The 26,003-nt window shown below is 48.3% G+C and overlaps 3 protein-coding genes across 4 annotated transcripts in view; 1 reads left to right on the forward strand and 2 right to left on the reverse strand.

The window, feature by feature from the left end:
- Positions 1-65: 65 nt before the first annotated feature.
- idi1 (isopentenyl-diphosphate delta isomerase 1) lies at positions 66-2,496 on the reverse strand. Its single transcript, XM_067251913.1, has 6 exons — positions 2,408-2,496; positions 2,103-2,320; positions 1,632-1,804; positions 1,377-1,469; positions 1,128-1,258; positions 66-830 (listed from the first exon to the last, which is right to left on the reverse strand). Exons 2-6 carry the CDS (start codon positions 2,249-2,251, stop codon positions 513-515), a joined length of 864 nt encoding a protein of 287 aa, XP_067108014.1. The 5' UTR covers positions 2,252-2,320; positions 2,408-2,496; the 3' UTR covers positions 66-512.
- LOC136957751 (WD repeat-containing protein 37-like) lies at positions 2,288-19,393 on the forward strand. Of its 2 annotated transcripts, none has more exons than XM_067251912.1 (15): positions 2,288-2,428; positions 3,591-3,775; positions 6,303-6,399; positions 6,528-6,623; positions 6,973-7,037; positions 8,064-8,199; positions 8,335-8,406; positions 8,653-8,697; positions 8,849-8,928; positions 9,610-9,841; positions 9,933-10,074; positions 16,527-16,661; positions 16,799-16,913; positions 17,759-17,980; positions 18,011-19,393. In XM_067251912.1, exons 2-14 carry the CDS (start codon positions 3,635-3,637, stop codon positions 17,888-17,890), a joined length of 1,488 nt encoding a protein of 495 aa, XP_067108013.1. In that variant the 5' UTR covers positions 2,288-2,428; positions 3,591-3,634; the 3' UTR covers positions 17,891-17,980; positions 18,011-19,393. The 2 variants fall into 2 exon arrangements, with proteins under 2 accessions (XP_067108013.1, XP_067108012.1); XM_067251911.1 differs by lacking the exon at positions 2,288-2,428 and adding an exon at positions 2,587-2,664.
- Positions 19,394-23,496: 4,103 nt separating this feature from the next.
- The window catches only part of adarb2 (adenosine deaminase RNA specific B2 (inactive)), a 117,630-nt gene continuing 115,123 nt past the window's right edge, over positions 23,497-26,003 (reverse strand). Inside the window, exons 9-10 of the mRNA XM_067251933.1 lie at positions 24,836-25,017; positions 23,497-23,673 (exon numbers count right to left, since the gene is read on the reverse strand). Coding sequence (XP_067108034.1) covers positions 23,497-23,673; positions 24,836-25,017 — 359 coding nt within the window. The remainder of the gene's footprint in view (positions 23,674-24,835; positions 25,018-26,003) is intronic.

Here is a 26,003-nt window from a genome sequence, read left to right on the forward strand (position 1 = left end):
TTTATTTAATCAAGGGTGTTTCATGATTCCTAGAAATGGTAACATCGCAACAGCTGGAATGTGATCACATTGAAGTTTTAATAAGCAAAATACTTTACATAATTATATAAACTATTATACAGTGTGGTGTAAATCATGTTAACAGTTGACTAACAAATAGCATTCCTTACAGGTTTTGGGGATTCGGGCACTTTATACAAAAATATGCTATCTAGTACAAGAAGCTATCAATGTCATATCTCCCAATACAGCATAATAACCACTTTTAGTCCTGTATTCTGATCAATTAATGGACAACTGAAAACCAACTCCACACAAACGGAATTTTTAAGAGCTCCTGTATAGTCCATGTTGAGGCAACACTAAGAGAAACTTTCACAGGTAGGCTACATTTGAAGTCTTGCAATACATCCTTGAAGTGAGTTCATCTCATAGAAGTGTTGGATGAAATATGCATGTTGACATTATTTCAACAGGGCTCTACACTAACAGTGAGAACATGAATATTAAAATCACATGCGGTGGATCTTGTCATGGTCCATGAACTGCTTTAGGTTCTGCAGGTTGTCCCACCACTGAAAGAGGAAAGTGTGTGCGATCAGGCTAAACCAGGGTGTGATCAGCAACTCTCCCTTCTTGGCCTTCGCCAGCATCTCCTTCAGTTCCTCCTTGGTGACGTAACAGTGGCTCTGGATCTCATTGGGGTCTGGGTTCACCTCCACGTCCTTCTGCATGAACAGGATGTAGTCGATCTCATGCTCGCCCCAGACCCCGTCTGACTGGGCCTTGTAATGGATCCTGGTCAGGTAGGTCATCTCCTCTGGAGGCACCTGAGAGAGGAGGCGGGAAGAAATAAGAACTGAATCCTGCTGTGATGCAAAAGGTATTTTAAGTATTTAGCTGTTTGAGTACCTCTCCCACATAGTATAATACACCAGTAAGGCTACATCTACTGGTCTATTATACTACTTGTGGGGGAGGTACTCAAACAGCTAAATACCTAAAATACATTTTGTTTTCATATCCTCAAAATCCCCAATTATATCCGTTATAAAAACAAGCCATAAAGAAGTATACACAGGAGATACAGCACAGATATACAGTTAGCACGTATGCACACTACTAACCTGATTCATGGGGATTCCCAGCTCTGCTTCAAGTCGTCTTTGTGCTGCTCTCCTTATCCCAATAGCGTCCCGCTCCTCCAATTCACTTACTGTATGTAAAGGATGGCTGCAGCAGGTGTTGGTAAAACACCCTACACACACACAGGTCGTTTCACCACCAAGGCTTAAACGAGTCATAAATTACCTTTTCACAGTTGATATTTCAGATAACAATCGCGGCTTTTTTTTTTATTGAGGTTATTTTCTCACCTGGAAAGGTGATCTTCGCATCCGACCTCTGTTGTAAAAGAAGCTTGTCCTCACTGTTGAACAGGAATACGCTAAAGGCACGATGCAGTAAACCTGGAACAGAGGTATTTAATTTAGAAGGTTTTTTTTTGTTACGTTGGATATTCACTGGTCACTAGGTACATATTTCATGAGCACGGAGGAGTCAATGTGTTGTCAGTAATTTATCGGTCATCCGCACAAGAAAGATATTGTATGCTACAGTCTGTCACTTACCTTTGTCAATATTCGAATTAAGGTGGCAATTTTTTTTGCTATCCGCTCCTGTTTTATGGTCATTCTCATCGATGAGGATGCACATCTCTGCGAGAAGTTTCACCTGCTTCTCGTCCAGATTATCCGTGTTTATTTCAGGCATCCTTACAGCAGCACGCAGATCTTTTGCTTGTCTGTAAACAGTATTGATCATGGTGAGAAACTAAAGCTTCTGTGTTTAAGTTATCAGTGTGCAAAATAACCTTGAAACTAAATGAAAACACCCTGCATCATTAGCTGTTTAAGTAACATGAAACCTATGCTCTAAAACGCAGTCTATCAATAGACCGTGCAGATAGCTAACGCTAAATCGTTCGCGCAGATTGGAGTAACTAAATGAGATTAGCTAGCAGCACGACAAACTATTAAATAGTAGTGGTAGATTGCTATTACAGTATAGTCCGAGAACATTTAAAACAATTCAATACACACCTTGAGAAATATCTAAAGGAAATAGATGTGGGGAGGAATCGAGGATGTTTTACACTGCTTCCACTTGACACAGGTACGACTGACTTCAACAAGGCTGGTCCCTCACAGGACACCATCCGGAGCACAGCCCACAAGCCGCGCGCCATCATCACACCGACAAGGAACACCAATCATACCGCCAGAAGGAATCAACACGCCATCGAACCACCCTGGCTTATCTGAAAGAAGATTGAACGTAAAACAGTGATTTCATTTAGGAAGAATAAACCCCACTCGATCACCGATTATAAAGCGCTATTACTTACAGATGAACAGTCGTAATTCAGGTATAAATTGCCAGTTTTATAGCGTATTTCATGATAATTTTGCTGACGAGGTGAACGTGCTTGCTTCCCATGGGCGTAATTGTGTGACGTTAGAGTTCGCAATTGGTTCAGACAGTAACGGCGTTCCTATTGGTTCGCAGATGCCATGTGGCACGGAACATAAACATGATCCAAAATGATTTAAAACAAGGAAGATATCCAGTGTCATTAAACATAATCTACTTTACATCATCCCGGTAATTATATATCGTGTTTAATTTAGGCACGCGAACTCTTGACTCGTTTTAGCTTTAAATCATGATACTTATGACGTCCAGTCTTGGGGCTGAGCGCTGTGCTTTCTTATTTTGTGGGGTGTCTTAGCAAGCTAGCCCTCACAAGGTCAATCAATTTATCAAAGGCAAAGAGATAAATACCTTGTTTTAATAGCACTCTATATAATAGTTCACATAACTGTAGTTGCTTAAAGGTTGAATTAGACATCGATAGGCCCCCGTACTCCTTAAATCCGTCAATTTGCTGCATATGACACCCGGAATTCTGTGCTAACATTTTTTATAATTTTACATTTTTCGAACGTTCTCGGTCAGAACTAGTATTTTGCAAGATGTTCTCGATGTAGGATTACCCAATTACAATCTGATAACTAAGTGAAGCTGACCTTCCATGACGCACCAATCTGTCACCAATACCGTATTTGTAGTGTTAATATGAAGCTAGGTTTTACGTGCTTTGACAGGCTTATTATCACATTCCGTAGACAACGTTTACCACACCTACTGTGTAAACAGAATCTCAGGTTGTAAAAGAAGCTAACTCCAACACGCTGAAATTACTTGGCAGACCCATGACGCGAACACTCCTAAACAGGCTACACTACTTCTGGTTTTCAGTTCAGCCATATTATACCTCTCGCTCAATTTGTAGGCGTTACACTTTACTAAATAATTCCCATGTCCGTGTGAGATTGTGCGGTAATGTTTAACCTGTCTGTGGGAACAATGGGTCCTGTCCTACCAGCCAGACTGCAGCAGTAGGCTACAGTACGGCAGACTGTCAGCGGTTTGGTTTGATTAACCCTAACCCTGTGTTTGCCTGTGCAGCAGCAGGCTATCAGTGGTTAGCTGTACCCACGGGTTTACCCTGGCTTGTGTTTGCCCAGCCTCAGGAAGGACAAGGTAAACAGGGGGCTAGCCCAGAGGAGGGATGCCTGGGGAAAGCGGAAGCAGTTCTTCCTCCTCCCGCCACCCCAAGCAGAAGCGCAAGTCGCACAGCCTGTCCATACGACGCAGCAACAGCACGGAACAGGACAGGGCAGGTTACCAGAGAGACATGCTGGACGGACAGGTGAGACACAAACAAAACACTCCCAGATACACAGTAACTTTGTAAGTTTGTAAGTAACTTAATAACGTTAATAACTGAAAAAAACAGATATTGACCAAAAAATGTAAGGGGGCAAGTTCAATTCCTAACACAATTTATGGCATGTTTTTTTATGGTAATGGTTTTGTTGCTGTCAATATATCTTTCATGGGAAGGGCTCACTGTGGTGTGACTGAGCACAGTACTGTTGTTCAATGTCCACGTAACCTTTAGTGTTTAATTGAAGAAAGTATTTGGTCAAAGAGGAATCCTCGATCAGGTTGAATGCCAAGCAGAAGTCCGTACAGTGAGACTGAGTTTGGATGAGTTTAGTCAGAGTTGCAGTATGAGTTGGTATTCCTTAGTGTTGCAATCCCAGGAGACTCTCATTTTAGTTCTGTTGAAAAACAAGGTGAGATATTCACGTGTTTTAGGTATGTTCTACTCAGACAAGCTGGGACTGTTTTGTGTGCTCACTGCTCATCCAAAGATGGTAATCAGAAAGTTGTTTGTTTAACTTGATAATATGTTTTTCTCTATGCTGCGTGAGTTTGGTTAGTTGCAGTTGTTTTATGTGGGAGATTGAACAGTACCAGCCGGATTTACAACAATTCTCAGGGATTGTGGCCTGTGTTACAGCTTCAATATAGATCTTACATATAGATCAGTAATGGTACACTTGTTAATGAATTTTTTTGTTTATATTAACCAATTGAGCTGTCTCAGTTAGAATATTATAGATTGATTCTGCTCCTAGTTAGAGATTTAACCATTCTCCTCATCAGTACACTACAGTGTCCAGTGTTTGGATCGACTGGTCTTTGACAAGGACAAAGAGTCTTCTGATAAGAGGCCGCACCTGATGCTACCTGGTACTGGTGTGTTCCATACAGAAAGATAATCAAACTGCTTCTCTGTTTGATCAAGGCTGACAGAGGCTGGCTGAGAATCGAGTGTTGCTAGCAAAATAGCAAATAGAAACTTTGGATGTCCTCTGCCTTGATTCCTTGAAACTACTTTGAGAAGGGGTTTACAAGTGTTACCTTTGATGACCTAAGATGTAGTGTATGTTGTGTAGCAGTAGGCTAAGAACCCAGAGTTGTAGTCTGGGAGATTAAATGGTCGACGCACAGGCTCCAGGACAACCTCATCAAGTTTTAATACAGTCTGCTTGTCCAGGTCTGATGAGTCTTTTCATCAGGCCTCTCTGTCCGGAGGACCCGCTTCACACACACACACACACACACACACCCACACACACACACACACACACACACACACACACACACACACACACACACACACACACACACACACACACACACACACACACACACACACACACACACGTACATAGACACGGTCTCCCTCTCTTACACACACTTGCTCACTCTCTCATTTTCTCTCTCTCTCTCTCTCTCTCTCTCTCTCTCTCTCTCTCTCTCTCTCTCTCTCTCTCTCTCTCTCTCTCTCTCTCTCTCTCTCTCATTCTCTGTCATTCTTTCTCATTCTCTCTCATTCTCTCTCATTCTCTCTCTCTCTCTCTCTCTCTCTCTCTCTCTCTCTCTCTCTCTCTCTCTCTCTCTCTCTCTCTCTCTCTCTCTCTCTCTCTATCTCTCTCACCATAGAGATTAGGCCTGGCGGCCTCCACCTCTCAATGAAGGCATTATGTCCAGTAACCAAGGAGATCTTAATTTTTTAGGCACATGATTAAGCAGCTTTGAGAGAAGGGGCAGTTCGTTGTATGCTAATTGGCATTTTTCCCCTCTAACATGTTTACATATTCCACTGACAGAACGGAGATTTCCTTTAGACACTTGCTTGCACTGCAGTACACATTACTGTAAGAAAGTCAAAGAGAGAGAGGACGAGAGAACGAGTAAGAGAGGAAAGCAGGGAGGGAGGGAGGAAAGAAGGGAGGGAAGGAGAGAGGGAGGGAGAGAGAGGGACAGGCTCACATGCCTGTCAGAGAAAGTACAGTAAAAGAATCGACACTCAGGCTAGCTGTCAGAAGCAGGTTTGAATACATTGTTTTCATGCTGTGCTGCTGTGCTTGCCTGTAAAACACCTTTGTGGAACTTCCAGGAGAGGAGTAGAGCATGGAGGTTAGTAAACAAAGCTTACAAGGGGTTGTAGCTGTATTATAATAGCACAATAGAGGTGACGTTCCATGTTTCTGGTATCTAGTAGTTTTAGCAAGGACATGGCTTTGGCTTGTTTTGTTGTAGACTTTTGGTTCTGTGCTTATCCACCCTCATTGAATTGTAACTGTATGATGAACTTTCACTTGTGAAATGTGAGTGTTCTGATACTTCCAGTTTGTTGCCTAAATAAATATAATTTGACATCTATCATTATCAGTGGATCCACTGTATTACACCTGACAAAGGAACTTACACTGTTTCCCCCTATTTCAAAATCATACAGCAAAACAGGTTGACTGATGTAACCACGGCTGCATTTCACAGTTGTTGTTTTTTTCTGCACTGTTCTCACGTCTTGTTTGTAGGATTCCAAGCTACCTATATCTTTGCGTAGCAATCTGCTTGACCTGTTTGGTCAGATTGAACGCGAGTTTGAAAATCTCTACATTGAAAACTTGGACCGTAAGTAGTTAAACTAAAGTGCCTGGGTTCTAGCTTGACGTCTTGTTGGTTGCACTGTCTTGCATGTTTTTCATGTTTGGTAACAGTCTTGCACTAAGCTAATGCTAATGCTTATGCTAACTCTCTAGTTCGCCGGGAGATAGATACTCTTAACGATCGTCTGGCTGGAGATGGACAAACCATAGAAGGTGGAGATCCCAGCAAAGGAGCGCTAAAAACAAAAGGTATTGTAAATACTTTTTTTAAAAAGCACTCTTGCCACACAATATCCTCATATTTGGGTGTATTTTAGACAAAGGCCTCTGACCATGTTTATAGTCCCTAGATGTTCCATAACCCAGGATCATCAGCAAGTTAGTGTGTGTTTTGGTTCTAAAACAAACTAGGTTTAATGCGCCCAAATTATGTATGGGTGGTGAAACGTGGGTTGTCAAATAAGGAAGTGAATTCATCAACAGTTCATTTCTTGTTCTTTGTTTTCTTTTCCACAAATGTTTTCATCTGATTGTCTTGAAATGAATTTGAATCGATTGATGAACACATTTGTTTATGGGTCTGTGTTTGTGTCTGCAGCTAGCCATAGCACCAGTCAACTTTCCCAGAAGCTGAAGACAACGTACAAGGCCTCTACAAGCAAGGTAACATGAGATAGGTTACAGTGAGTTTAAACAGGAGAGCAAGATAAGGCATCTATGTAAACTATGCTAGCTGTTTCGTATTACCGGCTTACATTATATAATGATTAACGATGATAAAAAGCACCCTTGTTGCCGAGTGGTTAGAATGGCTGTAGAACAGCACTTCTTCTTCTGAATGACAGAGGATTTTTCAATTATTTATCACCCAGTCAATTAAAACGTTTTTGCAATAACTTAGCGGGGTAATTTAACCAGGTACTAACTCCCTAAGGGTTCGTGAGACCCTAGCTGTCAGCTCGTAGCTGAACAGTCCAGTGCTGTTTTGCAGGGTTTATTTCCAGATCCCAGAGGATTAAAAAAACGAAAGGATTTTTCACTTTCCCTCTCCCTCCACTGATATAGTGCCACCCCTCTTTCCACGGAAGAGTAGGGCGATCTTGCACCTTCACTGTGGGCTCATGGGAGGGACTCCTGGGTAATGACCTGGATGTGCATGAGTCTTCCTGGGTGAAACCAGTGATTGTCTCTCAAGTGATGCACTACAGCCAACTGACCCATGGCGACTCACTAAATGCACTGTACATTTACATTTAGTTGTTTAGCAGACGCTCTTATCCAGAGCGACTTACAGTAAGTACAGGGAGAGAAAGGGTGAAATGCTATACCATCGTGTTAGCGTATGCCTTAAACTGTGTTGCTGGTGCTGGGTAAAGTTCTATCAGGTCCATTAACCCTCAGAAGAAATGGTGTTTAAGTGAATTTGCCCTGCACCACACCCTGGAAAGGTTAAGGAGAACAAATATATTCCCTCCTTCCCTCCTTCCCTCCTTCCCTCCTTCCCTCCTTCCCTCCTTCCCTCCTTCCCTCCTTCCCTCCCTCCCTCCCTCCCTCCCTCCCTCCCTCCCTCCCTCCCTCCCTCCCTCCCTCCCTCCCTCCCTCCCTCCCTCCCTCCCTCCCTCCCTCCCTCCCTCCCTCCCTCCCTCCCTCCCTCCCTCCCTCCCTCCCTCCCTCCCTCCCTCCCTCCAGATCGTGTCCAGTTTCAAAGCCACCACATCCAGAGCTGTGTGCCAGCTGCTGAAAGAGTACGTGGGCCACAGGGATGGCATCTGGGACCTTGCCATCACTCGCATCCCTCCCGTGGTCCTGGGAACCGCATCCGCAGGTCAGACTTAAAGGGCCAGGTCACCCAAAACACCATCAGTTTGTTCCATGAACCCTGAGAGATCCCTCCCTTCAACAGTACTATGCATGATTAGTTCCCCTGCTTGGCCAGATACTCATCCTTCCCCTCTGACAGATCACTCTGCGTTGCTGTGGAGCATTGAGACAGGCAAGTGCCTGCTTCGATATGCAGGTCACGCAGGATCAGGTAAGACTGCTCGGTACATGGAAGATGACATTTGATTTGGTCATACAAACTTGATAAGAGCACTTTGACAGAGTGACCCAGAGCTTAATTGAATCTGCTCTCACTCACACTGCGCAGCATGGAGAAGGTTCAGGGGATGGAGTGCTTGAGGAAATTCTAAAGTGTCTCTTAAGGTTTGAAAAGACAAATGAACCATCCACATGCAGAATGTACCTGATTAATCGTGTTTGTGTTTCTGTTTATCAGTCAACTCGATCAAGTTTCACCCCACGGAACAGATGGCACTTACAGGTATGAGGACGATTATGCTAACTGTGTGTGTACAGGTGCTACATTGGGCTTTTCATTTTCTGTATGTGTGTTTACAGTACAGTTTTGGGTTATGTGCTTGTGTGCTTATTTGTGTGTGTGTGTGTGTGTGCGCGCGTGTGCGTGTCTCCAGCGTCTGGGGACCAGACTGCTCACATCTGGCGCTACATGGTGCAGCTGCCCCCTGTCTCCCAGCCCCCAGCTGACATCAGCGTGAGTTCCTCTCCTCCCTCCATACCTCCCTCCATACCTTCCTCAATACCTCCACACCTCCCTCAATACCTCCATACCTTCATACCTCCCTGCCATACCTCCCTCAATACCTCCATACCTCCCTCAATACCTCCACACCTCTCTCAATACCTCCATACCTCTCTCAATACCTCCATACCTCCCTGCCATACCTCCCTCAATACCTCCATACCTCCCTCAATACCTCCACACCTCTCTCAATACCTCCATACCTCTCTCAATACCTCCATACCTCCCTGCCATACCTCCCTCAATACCTCAATACCTCCCTCAATACCTCCACACCTCCCTCAATACCTCCATACCTCTCTCAATACCTCCCTGCCATACCTCCCTCAATACCTCCCTCCATACCTCCACACCTCCCTCAATACCTCCACACCTCCCTCAATACCTCCCTCAATACCTCCATACCTCCACACCTCCCTCAATACCTCCACACCTCCCTCAATACCTCTACACCTCCCTCAATACCTCAACTCTTCATCTCTCCTTGACTTATGGCTTTTACTTTCACAGCCGGTCCAAGACTCATTCAGATCACTTTCAGTTCGTTCAGCTGGAAATCCTTTGAAGTCATCAAGGTGAAGGATTTGATTGGATGCTTCAGTTCTGGTGACTAAACTTTGACCCCCCCCCCAGGTTCCCTGTGAGGACGACCTGGAGCTGTCGGACAGGGAGGAGGGGGAGACGGACGAGGGGCCCTTTGAGGTGCCCACTATCCGTGTTGCCACGGCAACCCTGAAGAGCCACCAGGGCGTGGTGATCGCTGCTGATTGGCTGGTTGGGGGGAAGCAGGTTGTCTCGGCTTCCTGGGACCGATCGGCCAACCTGCACGAGGTGGAAACATCTGAGCTGGTTCACACACTCACAGGTACACACACACACACACACACACACATAGTCCAGGGGGTTGTATAAGTGTTGCATCCAAGTGTAAATATGCTGTGTGTGTGTGTGTTCAGGTCACGACCAGGAGCTGACCCACTGCTGTACTCACCCCACCCAGCGCCTGGTGGTCACCTCGTCCAGAGACACCACCTTCCGTCTGTGGGACTTCAGAGACCCGTCCATCCACTCTGTCAACGTGTTCCAGGGACACACTGAGTGAGTGGGCCCCAGAGCAGCACACAGCCACACAGCCACACAGCCACACAGCCACACAGCCACACAGCCACACAGCACACAGCCACACAGCCACACAGCACACAGCACACAGCACACAGCACACAGCCACACAGCCACACAGCCACACAGCACACAGCCACACAGCACACAGCCACACAGCACACAGCCACACAGCCACACAGCCACACAGCCACACAGCCACACAGCACACAGCCACACAGCACACAGCCCACAGCCACACAGCACACAGCCACACAGCACACAGCCACACAGCACACAGCCACACAGCACACAGCCACACAGCACACAGCCACACAGCCACACAGCCACACAGCCACACAGCCACACAGCACACAGCCACACAGGCACACAGCCACACAGCACACAGCCACACAGCACACAGCACACAGCCACACAGCCACACAGCCACACAGCCACACAGCCACACAGCCACACAGCACACAGCCACACAGCCACACAGCCACACAGCCACACAGCACACAGCACACAGCACACAGCCACACAGCCACACAGCCACACAGCACACAGCCACACAGCCACACAGCACACAGCACACAGCACACAGCCACACAGCCACACAGCACACAGCACACAGCACACAGCACACAGCCACACAGCACACAGCACACAGCACACAGCACACAGCACACAGCCACACAGCCACACAGCCACACAGCCACACAGCACACAGCACACAGCACACAGCCACACAGCCACACAGCACACAGCCACACAGCCACACAGCACACAGGCACACAGCACACAGCCACACAGGCACACAGCACACAGCCACACAGCCACACAGCACACAGCCACACAGCCACACAGCCACACAGCCACACAGCCACACAGCCACACAGCACACAGCCACACAGCCACACAGCACACAGCCACACAGCCACACAGCCACACAGCCACACAGCCACACAGCCACACAGCCACACAGCCACACAGCACACAGCCACACAGCACACAGCACACAGCCACACAGCACACAGCACACAGCACACAGCACACAGCACACAGCACACAGCCACACAGCCACACAGCACACAGCACACAGCACACAGCACACAGCCACACAGCACACAGCACACAGCACACAGCCACACAGCACACAGCACACAGCACACAGCCACACAGCACACAGCACACAGCACACAGCACACAGCTCACAGCACACAGCCACACAGCACACAGCACACAGCACACAGCCACACAGCCACACAGCACACAGCACACAGCACACAGCACACAGCACACAGCCTTGACACCTCGTTCTCAGCCACCAGGGGGCAGTACAGCACTTTATTTGTTTTCCGAACTCCGTCGGCATTCTGTCACCTCCTGGCCTTTTCATCAGCCATTTCCTCTGCTTTTCTACGCTCTATTAGTATTTTTTTTCACCCCACATTGTCACGTTAATTTCCAGGACCGTGTTGCTCTAAGCAAAATCCTCCGCTTGCTCCTCCGTTCATCATGGAGCACTTCTTTTCCACTTTGCTTCTCTCTCTCTCTCTCTCGTTAATCCCCCCCTCTCTGTGTAATTTGGCCCCTCGTTCGTAGCCAGGGCTCAATTTGAGTTGCTCATTTGAAAACGCGGACTGTCAGCTTGTCGGGGAAATTTCAATGCCACTCCGTAAAGGCAGAGTGTGTGTCGTGGGCTCTGGAAGCCTTTGATTGCCGGGGATTACATGGTACTCATTATGTGAGACCCCAGCATGTATAATTCCTACAGATCCCACTTTAATTCTCTCCAATAGACAATCAGCGTAATGAGATTAGCGACAGCGACGCGGGCCTTCGCCAGTTTCCGGATGGTTCCCCCCCCCCCCCCCCCTCCCCTCCATTTCCCTGTCAGTGTGGAGGCAATTACTTCCTGTACGTTGAGAGCATCTCGAGCAGGTTTGCTGAAAAGGTTTGCCGTCTTCCGTTGAGGCGAGGGGAGAGCGTGATTGGGGACGTTTAGGAAACGCACGCCAAGCAAATGTGTCGTCCTCCATCTGTGTGGAGAGCCTGTAAGGTGAGGGGTCCGTCAGAGAGCCTGTGAGGACAGGGGTCCGTCAGAGGAGCCTGTGAGGTGAGGGGTCCGTCAGAGAGCCTGTAAGGTGAGGGGTCCGTCAGAGAGCCTGTGAGGTGTGGGGTCCGTCAGAGAGCCTGTGAGGTGAGGGGTCCGTCAGAGAGCCTGTGAGGACAGGGGTCCGTCAGAGAGCCTGTGAGGTGAGGGGTCCGTCAGAGAGCCTGTGAGGTGAGGGGTCCGTCAGAGAGCCTGTGAGGTGTGGGGTCCGTCAGAGAGCCTGTGAGGTGTGGGGTCCGTCAGAGAGCCTGTGAGGTGAGGGGTCCGTCAGAGGAGCCTGTGAGGTGAGGGGTCCGTCAGAGAGCCTGTGAGGTGAGGGGTCCGTCAGAGAGCCTGTGAGGTGAGGGGTCCGTCAGAGAGCCTGTGAGGTGAGGGGTCCGTCAGAGAGCCTGTGAGGTGAGGGGTCCGTCAGAGAGCCTGTGAGGTGAGGGGTCCGTCAGAGAGCCTGTGAGGTGTGGGGTCCGTCAGAGAGCCTGTGAGGTGAGGGGTCTGTCAGAGAGCCTGTGAGGTGAGGGGTCTGTCAGAGAGCCTGTGAGGTGAGGGGTCCGTCAGAGAGCCTGTGAGGTGAGGGGTCCGTCAGAGGAGCGTCACACTGACACAGGTCACTCTTATGCACGCACTTCCAGTTTAGCAGCCGAGGGTTCAGCAGGCGGAGGCCACACCTGGACCCCTCCCCCCTCAGGACTCAGAGACAGTCTTATCCCAGCTAGCAGGACACTCGGTCAATAACTCACCCAGGCAGCATGCTGCAGCTATCAAATGGCTGTCGCTAATCCACAACAGACAGACCACGCTACAGGTGGGAACTCCTTTTTTTTCGGAGGCAGTTGATTTTCTGAACACAGCCGGCTACTGTACGCGTGGGCCCATACCTCATCATGGCCGCACGCTGTGTCTCTTGTGTCAAGGACAGCAGCCGGTGTGTGAGACCGTCAGAACTTGGGCTTGATTGACACTTCACTGCGTGGGATGGTTCTGTGCGTCTGCGTGTTTGTACACAGAACATGTGTGTGCATGCCCTGGTGGGTGTGTGTGTTTGCCTGCCTGCCTGCGTTCGAGGAGACAGCTGCTAGTCTTAATGAGCTGCAGGCACAGTGACGCGCGTGCATGTCTGCCTGAGGAGGGGGGAGAGTGGGGAGGAGGAGGAGGAGGAGGAGGGAGGAGGGACGTGAGGGGCTCTGCTGTCATCTGGAGGGGAACGCTCCGATGCCCCGCGCTCGCAAGATGAATGAGGCCTGCACACAGCCTGGTGAGGCCTGGAGGCCTCCCTGGTAAAAGCCCAGTCAGCTCTCCAAACACACTTGACAGTGGGTGACAGTGGCTGACTTGACAGCGGGTGTGTGGGTGTGAGCATGGCCGTGGGTGTAGCTTGGTCGGTGAAGCTCCAGTCTGTTTGTTTCGGGTCAGGTGACAACCAGAGCAGCTGATTGGTCCTTCAGCAGTAGCAGGTGGGAGAGCTCCCTGGGATGAGCGGCCGCTCCAGGGCCCCTCTGCCGTGGAGAGCGGGCTCCAAAGCGCTTCTTTACACGGTGTGGGAGGAAACGCAGGCCTCTGGAAGCATATCCTCTCTGTGACAGGCAGAACAACGGCACAGCGGTGATGTCATAATGGGAAGGGCTGCTTGTAGTCTGTGGATGATTAGCAGGCGGGAGGACGAGAGCTGGAGGGAGGGGCTCGTTTTCAGCGTCTTCAGCGGCAATTAGCGCTAACAGGTGCTGACAGTGTGCGGTTGCAGTCAGAAGAGCAGCGCGTTCAGTCTGGTCGGCCACCTCCTCTTGGTCTCTGGGACGTGGCGATGAACGCACGGGGGCACGGCGGCACGGGGGCACGGCGGCACAGGGAGGGGAACAGAAGTGACAGCGGTGTCGCTTTACAAACGGGACGCCATGTCTTTGTGTCTAAGCGAGCGCGTGTGTGTGCGTGCGTGTGTGTGCGTGCGTGTGTGTGCGTGCGTGTGTGTGTCTGACAGCACTTCAGAAGACAGGCATGTCAACACGTTCCTGATTCAGAAGTGACTGTGAATAACACCAGGAGCAGTGTGCGATGGTGGTGTCTTATTAGAGACATTGTCAAGATGGATGTAATTACTCAGGGATCCAGTCTGGAAATAACCAAGCTCACTGGGACGTGACCAGCACTGTCACAAAGCTACGACAAAAGTAGCGTGTTATCTAGCGTTTAATCTTGTTACGCTCCTTCACGCCTGCCTGCCTGCCTGTCTGCCTGTCTGCCTGTCTGTCTGCCTGTCTCCCCCTCCTCCCGCCTGTCTGTCAGCCAGTCTGCCTGTCTGCCTGTCTCCCCCTCCTCCCGCCTGTCTGTCTGCCTGTCTGCCTGTCTGCCTGTCTCTCCCTCCTCCCGCCTGTCTGTCTGCCTGTCTCTCCCTCCTCCCGCCTGTCTGTCAGCCAGTCTGCCTGTCTGCCTGTCTCTCCCTCCTCCCGCCTGTCTGTCTGCCTGTCTGCCTGTCTGCCTGTCTTCCCCTCCTCCCGCCTGTCTGCCTGTCTGCCTGTCTGCCTGTCTCCCCCTCCTCCCGCCTGTCTGTCTGCCTGTCAGCCTGTCTGCCTGTCTCTCCCTCCTCCCGCCTGTCTGTCTGCCTGTCTCCCCCTCCTCCCGCCTGTCTGTCAGCCAGTCTGCCTGTCTGCCTGTCTCTCCCTCCTCCCGCCTGTCTGTCTGCCTGTCTGCCTGTCTCTCCCTCCTCCCGCCTGTCTGTCAGCCTGTCTGCCTGCACACTGCTTCTGTGTTCCCCAGGAGGTGCTCCATCCTCTCAGCCTTGTTCCGCTCGGCGGCTGACGAGCTTCGACCTTCCCTGTCACATCCTCCAGCTAGCGGAGACATGCCACTCTCCAGAACAGAAAACCTCCCAAGTCCTAATAGGACTTTAATCAACCTTTTAATCTGTTGCCCCCTCCTCCTCCCCCTCCTCCCCACATCCTCCAGCTCAGGAAGTCAGAAAGTGCATGATCATCATCATCACCATCATCATCAGCGATGCACTCCTTGGCTTCGGGTTTAAGTGGCCGGAGCCGTGAGCTCGCCCTGTCTGGCAGTGGTGTTACAGTACAGTTTCCTGGAGCAGCCCCCTGCTCCTCTAACACACCGTAGTTTAGCCCCTGATTAAAGCTTAATTAGATGTCAATTTAAATTAAGCGGGCAGCTAGCTAAGCAGCCGCCGGTTCACCCAAGCTAGGCTAGGCCAAGAGAGCTAATCTCAATCAGGGGGGGAAGAGCAACGGCACACCAAACCCAATCCTCCTACGGTGTGTGGAGAGGAGGGAGGGGGGGGATGTGTGGTCTGACAGCAGAGACTGACATTATAAATTGGAAATATTAAAGTCTATTAAAGGAATGGGCCTGACCTCAGCAAGGTGGGAGATAGCCTGCTGGCTACAGTTCATCATGAGGGAGGGCGAAGACATGCTGAGGGGAGCACTTTGGCCTGACCCTGCCGGTGGGGGTAGGGTGACTTTGAACAGCGTCCCCCACTTTAAGTGAACCCCCCCCCCCCGAGGTGCTAGCGTTAGCATTATGGGGAACTGTGGGGTGCTAGCACCAACGTAGCTTTCGTCGTGTGACCGAGGCCCTCGGGGATCAGCCATTAGTTAACCAAGCCTTCTCAGGCAGGGGTTGTCAGAACATGCTCTACCCCAGTCTGTCACATTGTTCCACTGTGTGGCTGTGTCTGTTCCCCCCACCGGCCACCCCCAGCGCTGCTGGCTGGATTACCCAGAGACTGCCCGCTGAGAGGCTGCCATGGAGCCACGCTGCCTTGAGGGTCTCCGGTCTGGAGCGAGAGGGAGGAATTGAATAGAGAAGGGAGAGGAACTGCTAGTTCTGTTCCAGAGCTGTTGCACACCTGCTGCTAGATTATTAATCCCAGCCCTCTTTCTCATCCTCCCTCCCTCCCTCTACCTCCCTCCCCCTCTCTCCTCCTCCTCTGCTTAGAGATATCTCATATTACTCTGTTGTATGAATGAGTTTGCAGCAACGACCTCTCTCTCAATAGACCAAATGATTCACTCTTAGATAAAGAATAACAGAAGAATTCTTCTTCTTGATTATGACGTTAACCGTATAGCTGATTAGAAATAGGGGGGTCAGATGGCTGAGTGGTTAGAGAATCTGACTATTAATCAGAAGGTTGCCGGTTTGATTCCAGGCCGTGAAAAATGAAGTTGTGTCCTTGGGCAAGGCACTTCACCCTACTTGCCTCGGGGGAATGTCCCTGTACTTACTGTAAGTCGCTCTGGATAAGAGCGTCTGCTAAATGACTAAATGTAAATAGCTCCTAGATCTATCTGTAATCATGTCATGGCGTTGTTGTGATGTTTGTGCGCAGCACTGTGACGTCGGCAGTGTTCACCGTGGGCGACAACGTGGTGTCAGGAAGTGACGATCGCACCGTCAAGGTGTGGGATCTGAAGAACATGAGGTCGCCCATAGCAACCATCCGCACAGACTCCGCCATCAACAGGTACAGTAGGAAACAGGAGGGTGGAAGTAAGGGGGTGGGGAGCTTGTTCTGATTGTCTGTTTGATATGTAGATTGGATGGATGGATGGGCATGTGTGCCATAGCAGAGCTAACCTTGCCCATTATCTGAATCTGCAGGATCAGCGTCTCAGCCAACCAGAGGATCATCGCTCTGCCACATGACAACCGCCAAGTCCGACTGTTCGACATGTCTGGAGCGAGGCTTGCACGACTGCCTCGCAGCAACAGACAGGTACACAGAGAGAGGAGTGGAGAGAGAGAGAGATAGTAGAAGGAGAGAGGGAGGGAGTAGAAGGAGAGAGAGAGAGAGAGGGAGTAGAGAGAGAGAGAGAGAGAGAGGGAGTAGAAGGAGAGAGAGGGAGTAGAAGGAGAGAGAGAGGGAGTAGAAGGAGAGAGAGAGGGAGAGAGAGAGGGAGTAGAGAGAGAGAGAGGGAGTAGAAGGAGAGAGAGAGAGAGAGAGAGAGAGAGAGAGAGAGAGAGAGAGAGAGAGAGAGAGAGAGAGAGAGAGAGAGAGAGACAGACAGAGACAGACAGAGACACACTGATGGAGAGGGACAGAGAGGAGAGTGTCCACAGGTGATGGGAGGAAAAAGCCAGCGGCCCTCCACCCAGTGCTGGGGCCTGCCTCTGCCAGCGGCCCTCCACCCAGTGCTGGGGCCTGCTTCTGCCAGCGGCCCTCCACCCAGTGCTGGGGTCTGCCTCTGCCAGCGGCCCTGTCTCTGGCTGTTAGCACTGTTGATGTGGAGACCAGAGGAGATGTTCAAGTGGTTGTTGTTGATGCACAGTCAGGACCTGTGGAGAAAGCCCTGGTCTGTCTGTCATTCAGTCCGTTTCTGGGTCATCCACATGCACTTTATATTATGCATAGGCTTAACACTGACAGGGAGACAGATGGCTGAGCGGTTACGGGAATCGGGCTATTAATCAGAAGGTTGCCGGTTCGATTCCCGGCTGTGCCAAATGACGTGTGTCCTTGGGCAAGGCACTTCACCCTACTCTGTTCTGGATAAAAGAGCGTCAGCTAAATGACTAAAAATGTAACTAGATGTGTGTGTGTGTGTGTGTGTGTGCTTTCAGGGCCACCGGCGCATGGTGTGTTGCTCTGTGTGGAATGAGGAGAACCAGTCATGTAACCTGTTCACCTGCGGCTTTGACAGGCAGGCCATCGGCTGGAACATCAACATTCCTGCTCTGCTGCAGGAGAAGTAACTCTGCTCACGCACACTATGAACAACACACACCTGCTTTCACCCATTCACACATAGTAGCATGCTGCTGACAACCTTACAACTGCACACACACACGCACAAGGACCCACACACACACACGCACAAGGACCCACACACACACATCCATCTTTAGAGTACCTATCGGCATTATTCTTTTGACATTTTGACCTTCTCAGATGACCTTCTAAAAGTTTGTTTTTATAGATATTTCCATGTTTTGTAACATGCTACTGTAAGGATATTTTAACTTCTCAGTCCATCGTTTCCCATGTTACTGTTGTCTTCTGAATATCTGAACGTTTAGCTAATTAAGACATCATGTTACTATAACAACCACAATATATCCTGTCCCTGTTTCAGTATTGTCGCAATGCATCCTTCCTCCTTCCCTGAGTGATCTCAGATGTGAGATGTGTAGCACAGTTCTGGCTTTCATCTCTCCACTCATGTTAGAGATCTTTTGAGGACCTCGAGGGAAGGACAGGGTGCATCTTGACAGCATTAGAACACGGCCCTCAGCTCTCTCTGTCTCTGAACAGGACCTGGAAGAGGTCCTGTTTAAGGAGTTACAGCAGGAGTGTTTACACAGTGCGTTTGAACCCGAGCTGAGAGAAACCACTCTGTGTGGATGGCGCATCCTTTTTGGTAAAGTGGTCTTCCTCTCAACGCATGTCGGTCTCTAAATGTTAGTCTCTCTCTCACATGTCCACCTGAAAATGAGCCGTCACCAGAAGTGAGTTTGAGTGGATCTGTTTATCTACAGTGCTTTGTGATGTTTGTTTACATTAAATAGCTCTTTGTCTGTTGCATCGATTTGTGTACATCATGAGGTTTTACAATAATGTGTTATTTGGAAAAGTGGTAAGTCAATGCCTGCTATTTATTTAACTTCTGTAGATCCTGTTTTCATGCTATGCCAGTAATGTCACCCAAATGTTGTTTGCTTGGGGTTTCTTGCTTAATAAATATATATGGAACGCTTAAATGTTAAGAATCTATGGACATAAAATGTAATTCTGCATGAAGTTAAATTCATTAATGTTGTATGTAATACCTTATAACTCAAATAAGCAATCGCATAGAAGATATAGAACTGTGCTGTATCAGTTAGTATATCGACGCCTCTGGAATGAAGTGAGGCGCTCTGGAACACTGCAGCTCAGATATATCACCAGGTTGAACCTCTTCATTCAGGGAATTCTATCTGTAACGTTGAGTGTGTATCAAATTCATCTTTTAATCTTCAGCAAGAATGGCCAGCCACGCACTCCACAGTGGATGAATTATAACTTGAAGGGATGCCAGATATCTGTGAAAATGTAATATGCCTTATACTGTGTATGTACATACATTTGAACTGTGATGAGATTGAAAAAAGTACATCTAGTTTCCCCATTGTGGGAAAACACATTCACCCTAAACCTTATAATTTTTTTTTGCACCGAGGCTTGTAAAAATCTAATAAAATGTGTGATTCTTTTTCCATGGTCTCAGGTGAGTTTTTTTCATCTCATGAATGAATCTATCTAACCCCACAAAAGGTGTTTTTTACACCTCTGTACACCGAAATTAATTTAATGTTCAATAAAATGTTAATATGGAACTTTTGATATTAGTTGATGACATAGATTACTTCAGGTGAGAGTTCCAATGTATAAAAATGCAACAGTACTTTCTAGTTTTCTAGTTGTAGCTTTTCCATTTGAGACCTGCCATCATTTCAATAGAAGAGGGATGACTCTTCTAGGACAAATGGACATATCAAGGGTCATAGGTCAAGCTCCTGTGAGTAGACATTTTCTTTCCATAGGCAAGGAGCTTAAGATACACAACCATATTTGTATTTCCAAATAATAAAAAATAAAAAAAACAATTTGGTGCATATTCTAACAGAATATCTGCAGACCAACATCATACATACTCTATATGGACGGGTGTATTTTCCAGTCTTTTAACATGGCAGCTGGAGAGCCTGTACTATTTGACTTCTAGATTTCATCGCATCTAAACGGCAGGCTTCCTGAGCAACGCTCCTCTCCCCGTGGACTCTGTTAGATTACAGTGGGATGGCCGTGACTGGCCGGTGGAGCAAATTGTCAATTATGATGTTTATTGTAAAGCAGATACCACACCGCGGAAGGCCTGTGGGGATGGCTGCTTCGGAGGCAGCCTCTCTCTCCGCTCCGCTCTTCCGACACGGCAGCTAATTTGGGTGCCCGGTCTGTTTGACACCTGCCACACACGCTGGGAGATGCACACAGTATTCCTTCGGGAGCATGTTTTTTTTGTTCTGCGTCTTTCTGTGTGTGTCTGTCTCCTTGTGTCTCTCCGTCTCCATCTGTCGGTCTCCCTCTCTCAGTCTCTCGTGGCCACAATTTTCTCACTATCCAGAGATGGGAAGTTGTAGTTAATTAGATTTTTCTGGTATCAGTACTTAATATCACTATTTTTTATATCACTATTTATTTTTACATAACTTTTTACTTCCACTCCTTACATTTTTTGCACAAATATCTGTACTTTCTACTTATTTCATTTTCAAACCAGGCTGTTATTTTCGTTCTAATCTGTATTCGGTCGCATGATCATTATTTCTTGTAATTTTTCATTTCTATGTCTATCACGCAAAACGTAAGCTAGTCTAGAAGCTAACATGGAACAAGGCAGAAGGCGACAAGAAGAATGGCCAACGTTATGGATGAGACAGAGGGAGTTAGCGATATCGAATTGGGCCATTCCTGATCACCCATGGCCATATATTTACATTTACATTTAGTCATTTAGCAGACGCTCTTATCCAGAGCGACTTACAGTGAATACAGGGACGTTCCCCCGAGGCAAGCAGGGTGAAGTGCCTTGCCCAAGGACACATCGTCAGTTGGCATGACCGGGAATCGAACTGGCAACCTTCGGATTACTAGCCCGATTCCCTCACCGCTCAGCCACCTGGCTCATATATATGAGCAAGATGTTCGAAATTGTCAGGGTCAAAAAGCCTTACGCTACTGGCGAATGCGCTGCGTGTCTATATTGACTGTCTTTTTGTATTAATGTATATGATGTGAAGTCCACTTAACAGCATGACACTAAAACAGTAGTTATGGCTACTTTTTACTTAGTATATGTCAGAGTCCATAGGCCTATTCTTTACTGTAACTTGAGTGAAAAAGTGTAGTCAGTGACTGGTATTTTTAAACAGGAGTTCTGTACTTCTGCTTGAGTGAAGGATGTGTGTGTACTTTTGACATCTCTTCTCACTACTGAGTGGAAGTTTATTATAACCAAGACAAGATAAAATGACCACATTTTCTCATTTTATTCACATATACAAACATTCACTTTTAAGGTATTACTGAAGTGCAATTTACAGACCTTAGCAGCATGTACTTAAATTTACATATTAATTAGACATTATCATAATTATCATACATCTCTCAATATTTTTTTATTCTCATTATATGTACAATGTATACAAATGTACAAGTGTACATACAATATTGCAATTCAATCATGCCTAACTTATATCTCTCAAATGTATGAACGAATCTGTGCCCAAAGGAATGTCAGTGACTTTGAAACCAAAATAGAAGAACACATGACAGCAGTGTCAACAAAAATAGTCCTCTACAACATTTCTAATATAAAATAACAGAAATCAAAACAAGTTGAAGATCACATCAAGAACTAAGACTTAAAGGGGACTTAAAGGGGGAAATAGTGTGGGCTTATCTCGCCTGTAAAACATGAGGCTGAGAATGGGGCTTTTACAAAAGGTACACCACAACACACCACTAGGTGTCACTGTCACAGCTGGTCATTTTAGGGGCTTAATGAGTTCTTCTGAACTCCGGGGAACAGTTAAGGGTTGTGTACATGAAAGTGGTAAAATACTCAACATTGTATTATCATGGTCAACATCAGTGTATTTCGTTTCCCCTATTTTCAAAAACACGTTTTTCCTATGCTTATCTAATGATAAAGAAACATCGCAACATTGAAAAAGAAAAATCATATTTACATGATTAGAGTGAGGAGCGTCATTAAAAAGGAAAGCAAACATCAGTGGACTACATGGTACTGCATGGGTGAACATGATCAGGTCTGGGGTTTGAACATGTATTATAAAAATGTCCTCGGTTACTGTTACTAGGCATAAAGTGCCTTTAGTACAGTGGTTATCACTGGGCCGGTCATGAGCCCTTTTCAAAACAGCTCAAATGAGACTCCAGCCAGCTAACAAGTCACACCCAGGCACAAGTCCCTCTATTGTCAGATGACCCAGCTGAGAAGGAGCCAGTGGAGACACACCAGAGCCCAGAGGAGTTGTGACAAAAGAGAAAATGGGAAATCAACTCCAGGAGTAAAGGGAGTGAAGGTGGTATTAGGAGGAAGGGAGAAAGGAAGGGAGAGGCTTAAAGAAGCTAAGATGTGAAAGGTAGACATGTCTTCCAAGGTGGGCTAATGGCAGAGTTTATGTTTTAACAACACCGCCCCTCCCCTTTTCTATTCTTTCCTTCTCATCGGGGACTTTTAAAAGAGGCTGAATGAACCTGTCGCCACCGTGTCAGACCAAGTTTTTTGGAGTTGTGCAGAAGCGAGAGAGAGAGAGAGAGAGAATAAAAGGAAGATTTAGGGAAGGGAAAAAGTTAAAGATTTAGAGTTAAAGAAATAATGAAAGAAAGAAAGGGGGAGGGGAGATACAGAGAAGAGGAGGATGTGATTGGCAGTGCTGAATAAAGGTGAGAAGAGGAAGGGTAGAGCGGTGTGGGGCGGGGGGGTGGGTTGGTACGAAAGGCATGGAGTTACGCTATGGGATGAGGGGGTGGAGAAGAGATATATGCTCACTCTCCATCTCTCTCTCTTTCTCTCTCTCTCTTACTTCCTAATTTCTTCTCTCTCTCCCTCTGCCCCACGTCACTCTGACAGGCGCTGTAATTGGACGGCCCTCTCCCCGTCGCGCTGCAATTCTGCAGGGGCCTCGTAGCCCCCAAATGGCTGATGACAAGATAGCTGGTGCCGCTGCTGCCTGCCTTTCACTCTGACCAAGGTTACTCTCCTCTCTCTCCTCTCCCCTTCCCTCTCCTCTCTCTCCTCTCCCCTTCCCTCTCCTCTCCCCTTCCCTCTCTCCTCTCCCCTTCCCTCTCTCTCCTCTCCCCTTCCCTCTCCTCTCCCCTCTCCTCTCTTCTCTCTCCCCTCCCCTCCCCTCCCCTCTCCTCTCCTCTCTCTCCTCTCCCCTCTCCTCTCCCCTCTCCTCTGTCTCTCCTCTGTCTCTCCTCTCCTCTCCTCTCCCCTGTCTCCTCTCCTCTCTCCTCTCCTCTCCCCTCTTCTCTTCTGTCCTCTCTCCTCTCTCTCCTCTCTGACATCCAAGGGTAAGGGAAGGATTTAAAAAGGTAGAGAACAAGGTAACTGATGGAAAGATGTATTGAGGTTCAAAGAAACTTAGGGTTATTTTTTGGTGGGACTGAATAAAGGAATGACTACATATTGGGAGTTGAGATCTAGAAAGTTCAAAAGCCCCAACGCAACTGTCAGACACACATACACACACACTCCCCCCCCCCCCCCCCCCCCCCCCCCTCATTTCACTCAGTCCGTAAGCAGGAAATGCTCTTGCTCGGGCGGTTTCTTGACCCAGGTCCCCAGGCCAGTTTCCTGCAGAGATCTGAACCACTGCTGCTTGACTGTCTGGTAGCAGCGCGCTGCCATCTTGGCTTCACAGTACATCAGCGGCTTGTCCACAGGCCCCGACGCGTGGACGCTCAACTGGAGAGAAGAGAGTGAGGAGAAGAGGGAGAGGAAGATATTGATAGAGGGAAAAAAAGTTGAAGATAAGAGAGCGAGAGAGATAAATAGAGAGCAAGAGAGAAAGAGGAAAAGAGACAGAGAGAGAGAGAGAGAAAGAGGAAAAGAGACAGAGAGAGAGAGAGAGAGAGAGAGAGAGAGAGAGAGAGAGAGAGAGAAAGGAGGGACGGCACAAAAGGGGCAGAAGGTTAGGGTGGGAGAGCGAGACTGGGAGGGGGGGGGTGGAGGGGAGAGCAAAACAAAAACGAATGAGCCGGCACAAACGGGGGGAACTTCAACAGCTGTGTAATCTCCCCATTTAAATTTCACAAGCAATTGAACATTCTCTGCGGTTTTGTGCATTTCTTTTGTCGCGCGCCGAAAAAAAGAAAGAAAGGAGAACGGCAGCAGATGAGGGGGAATGGAGAGAAAGTTTCTTTGGAGATGGCTGTGCCTGCTCTTGCGTGCCCTGGTGTGCATGCGGAGCCCTTATTGTGGGAGACTCCGCAAGTGCTTCTCCAAATAATTATGGTTTCAGAGTCATTATCGTTTAACTGCCGCCATTTGGTGTTGCAGGCAATATCTGTAACATACAGTTTCATAATGGAAATGAAAATGCTCTTAGTGCTGTGATAAAGTAGGCCGTCTGCAGGACTGCGTTGCAGCATCTGCTGCTGGGCTAACGCGGGGCTGAAAGGGTTCGTGGATTCAGACAAAGTTTAGTTTGAAACAGGTTGGAATTTAAAGCATGACGTCATATCAATCCGTGCAGGGTTGTGTGCATGAACTCAAGGGACTCTATGTGTGTGTGTGTACATGTGTGTGTACATGTGTATGGATACGTGTGTGTATATGTGAGTGTGTGTGTACATGTGTGTGTATACGATGGGGGTCAAATAGCTGAGTGGTTAGGGAGTCGGGCTATTAATCAGAAGGTTGTTGGTTTTCCTGGCCGTGCCATATGACGTTGTGTCCATGGGCAAGGAACTTCACCCTACTTGCCTCAGGGGGAATGTCCCTGTACTTACTGTAAGTTGCTCTAGATAAGAGCATCTGCTAAATGACTAAATGTAATATGTGTGTGTGTGTACGTGTGTGTATACCTGTGTGTGTGTGTGTGTGTGTAGACTGCCAGGCGTCTCACCTTGCGGTACAGCCTGGTCCAGCGTGTGAACAGAGCGTGCTTGCACAGCCTCGACGGCGCCCCCACCTCCCGCCTCCTCCCTGTTGCCGTGTTAACCACCTCCAGCTGGGCGTCGCCACACGTCCAGTTGATGCTGACGCTGGGGGCCTTTCCTGGCTGACGACACTCACCACTGCTCAAACCTGGGAACACACACACACAACCACATACATACACATGCACACAGACGCACACACACCCACCCCCACACACACACATTAGACAAACAGTCAGAATGGAAACTACTTCACCACACACTGTTACAGGTTTATAGTTTCGAAAAAATTCAAATCACGTTTCAACCTTTCCTTAGTATCAAAGTATAAACAACAAAAACGAAACCATCCTCTGTTTCACATGCACCTTCTTTCCACTCTGCCTGCCTTCCGTTTAACCTGAGTTCAACCCTCTGTATTTCTCTTGAGGAACACAATTCTTGAGGAATTGTTGGCATCACCCAGCGCTAGCTTGACAGACCTGTCCTGAGAGCCCAGAGGAGCCCCAGTCTGATGGTGTGAACCCCAGAGACAAGCCTGGCAGAGCCAGGCAGATATACCGTATATATATATAAATAGAGAGAGGGGGAAAGAGGGAGAGAGAGGTAGTGAGAAAAAGAGAGGAGAGAGCGAGAGAGAGGGGGGTGACCTCCATCAGTTACCCCCCACCCCCTCTCTACCTTTTTTTATGACCTCCCATTCCCCATCCAGGTTATCAGAGCGAGAAAGAGAGAATTCTGTGAGGAAACCAAGGGAGCAGGGAGAGAAGGAGTACAGTACAGTATCAACAGTCAGGTGTGTGAGTGGTGGGTGAGTGAGCGTTTATCAGGACAAATGTGTCCATGTAGCGTAGCTAACGTTCCAGGGACTGAGACTGGAGGCGCTCTGGTCACAGTTAACGCTGCGTCTCCAGACACAGGGGCACCAGCAGCATGTCTCTGCTGCAGCTCTGGTCCTCAGGGCTGCTGGTTTCCTGCCACCTCTCCCTGGCTCTAGCCCTGTTCCTGCTAACACGCTAGCACGCGGCAGTAACACCAGCAGTACTGACGAGGAGGGGAGGGGAGGGGGGAGGAGAGGAGGGATGGGAGGCAAGGGAAGGGGAGATGAAAGGCATGTTGCCCTAGACTTCATGG

Source organism: Osmerus mordax, chromosome 15 (assembly GCF_038355195.1).
Source record: "Osmerus mordax isolate fOsmMor3 chromosome 15, fOsmMor3.pri, whole genome shotgun sequence".
Lineage (NCBI taxonomy): Eukaryota > Metazoa > Chordata > Actinopteri > Osmeriformes > Osmeridae > Osmerus > Osmerus mordax.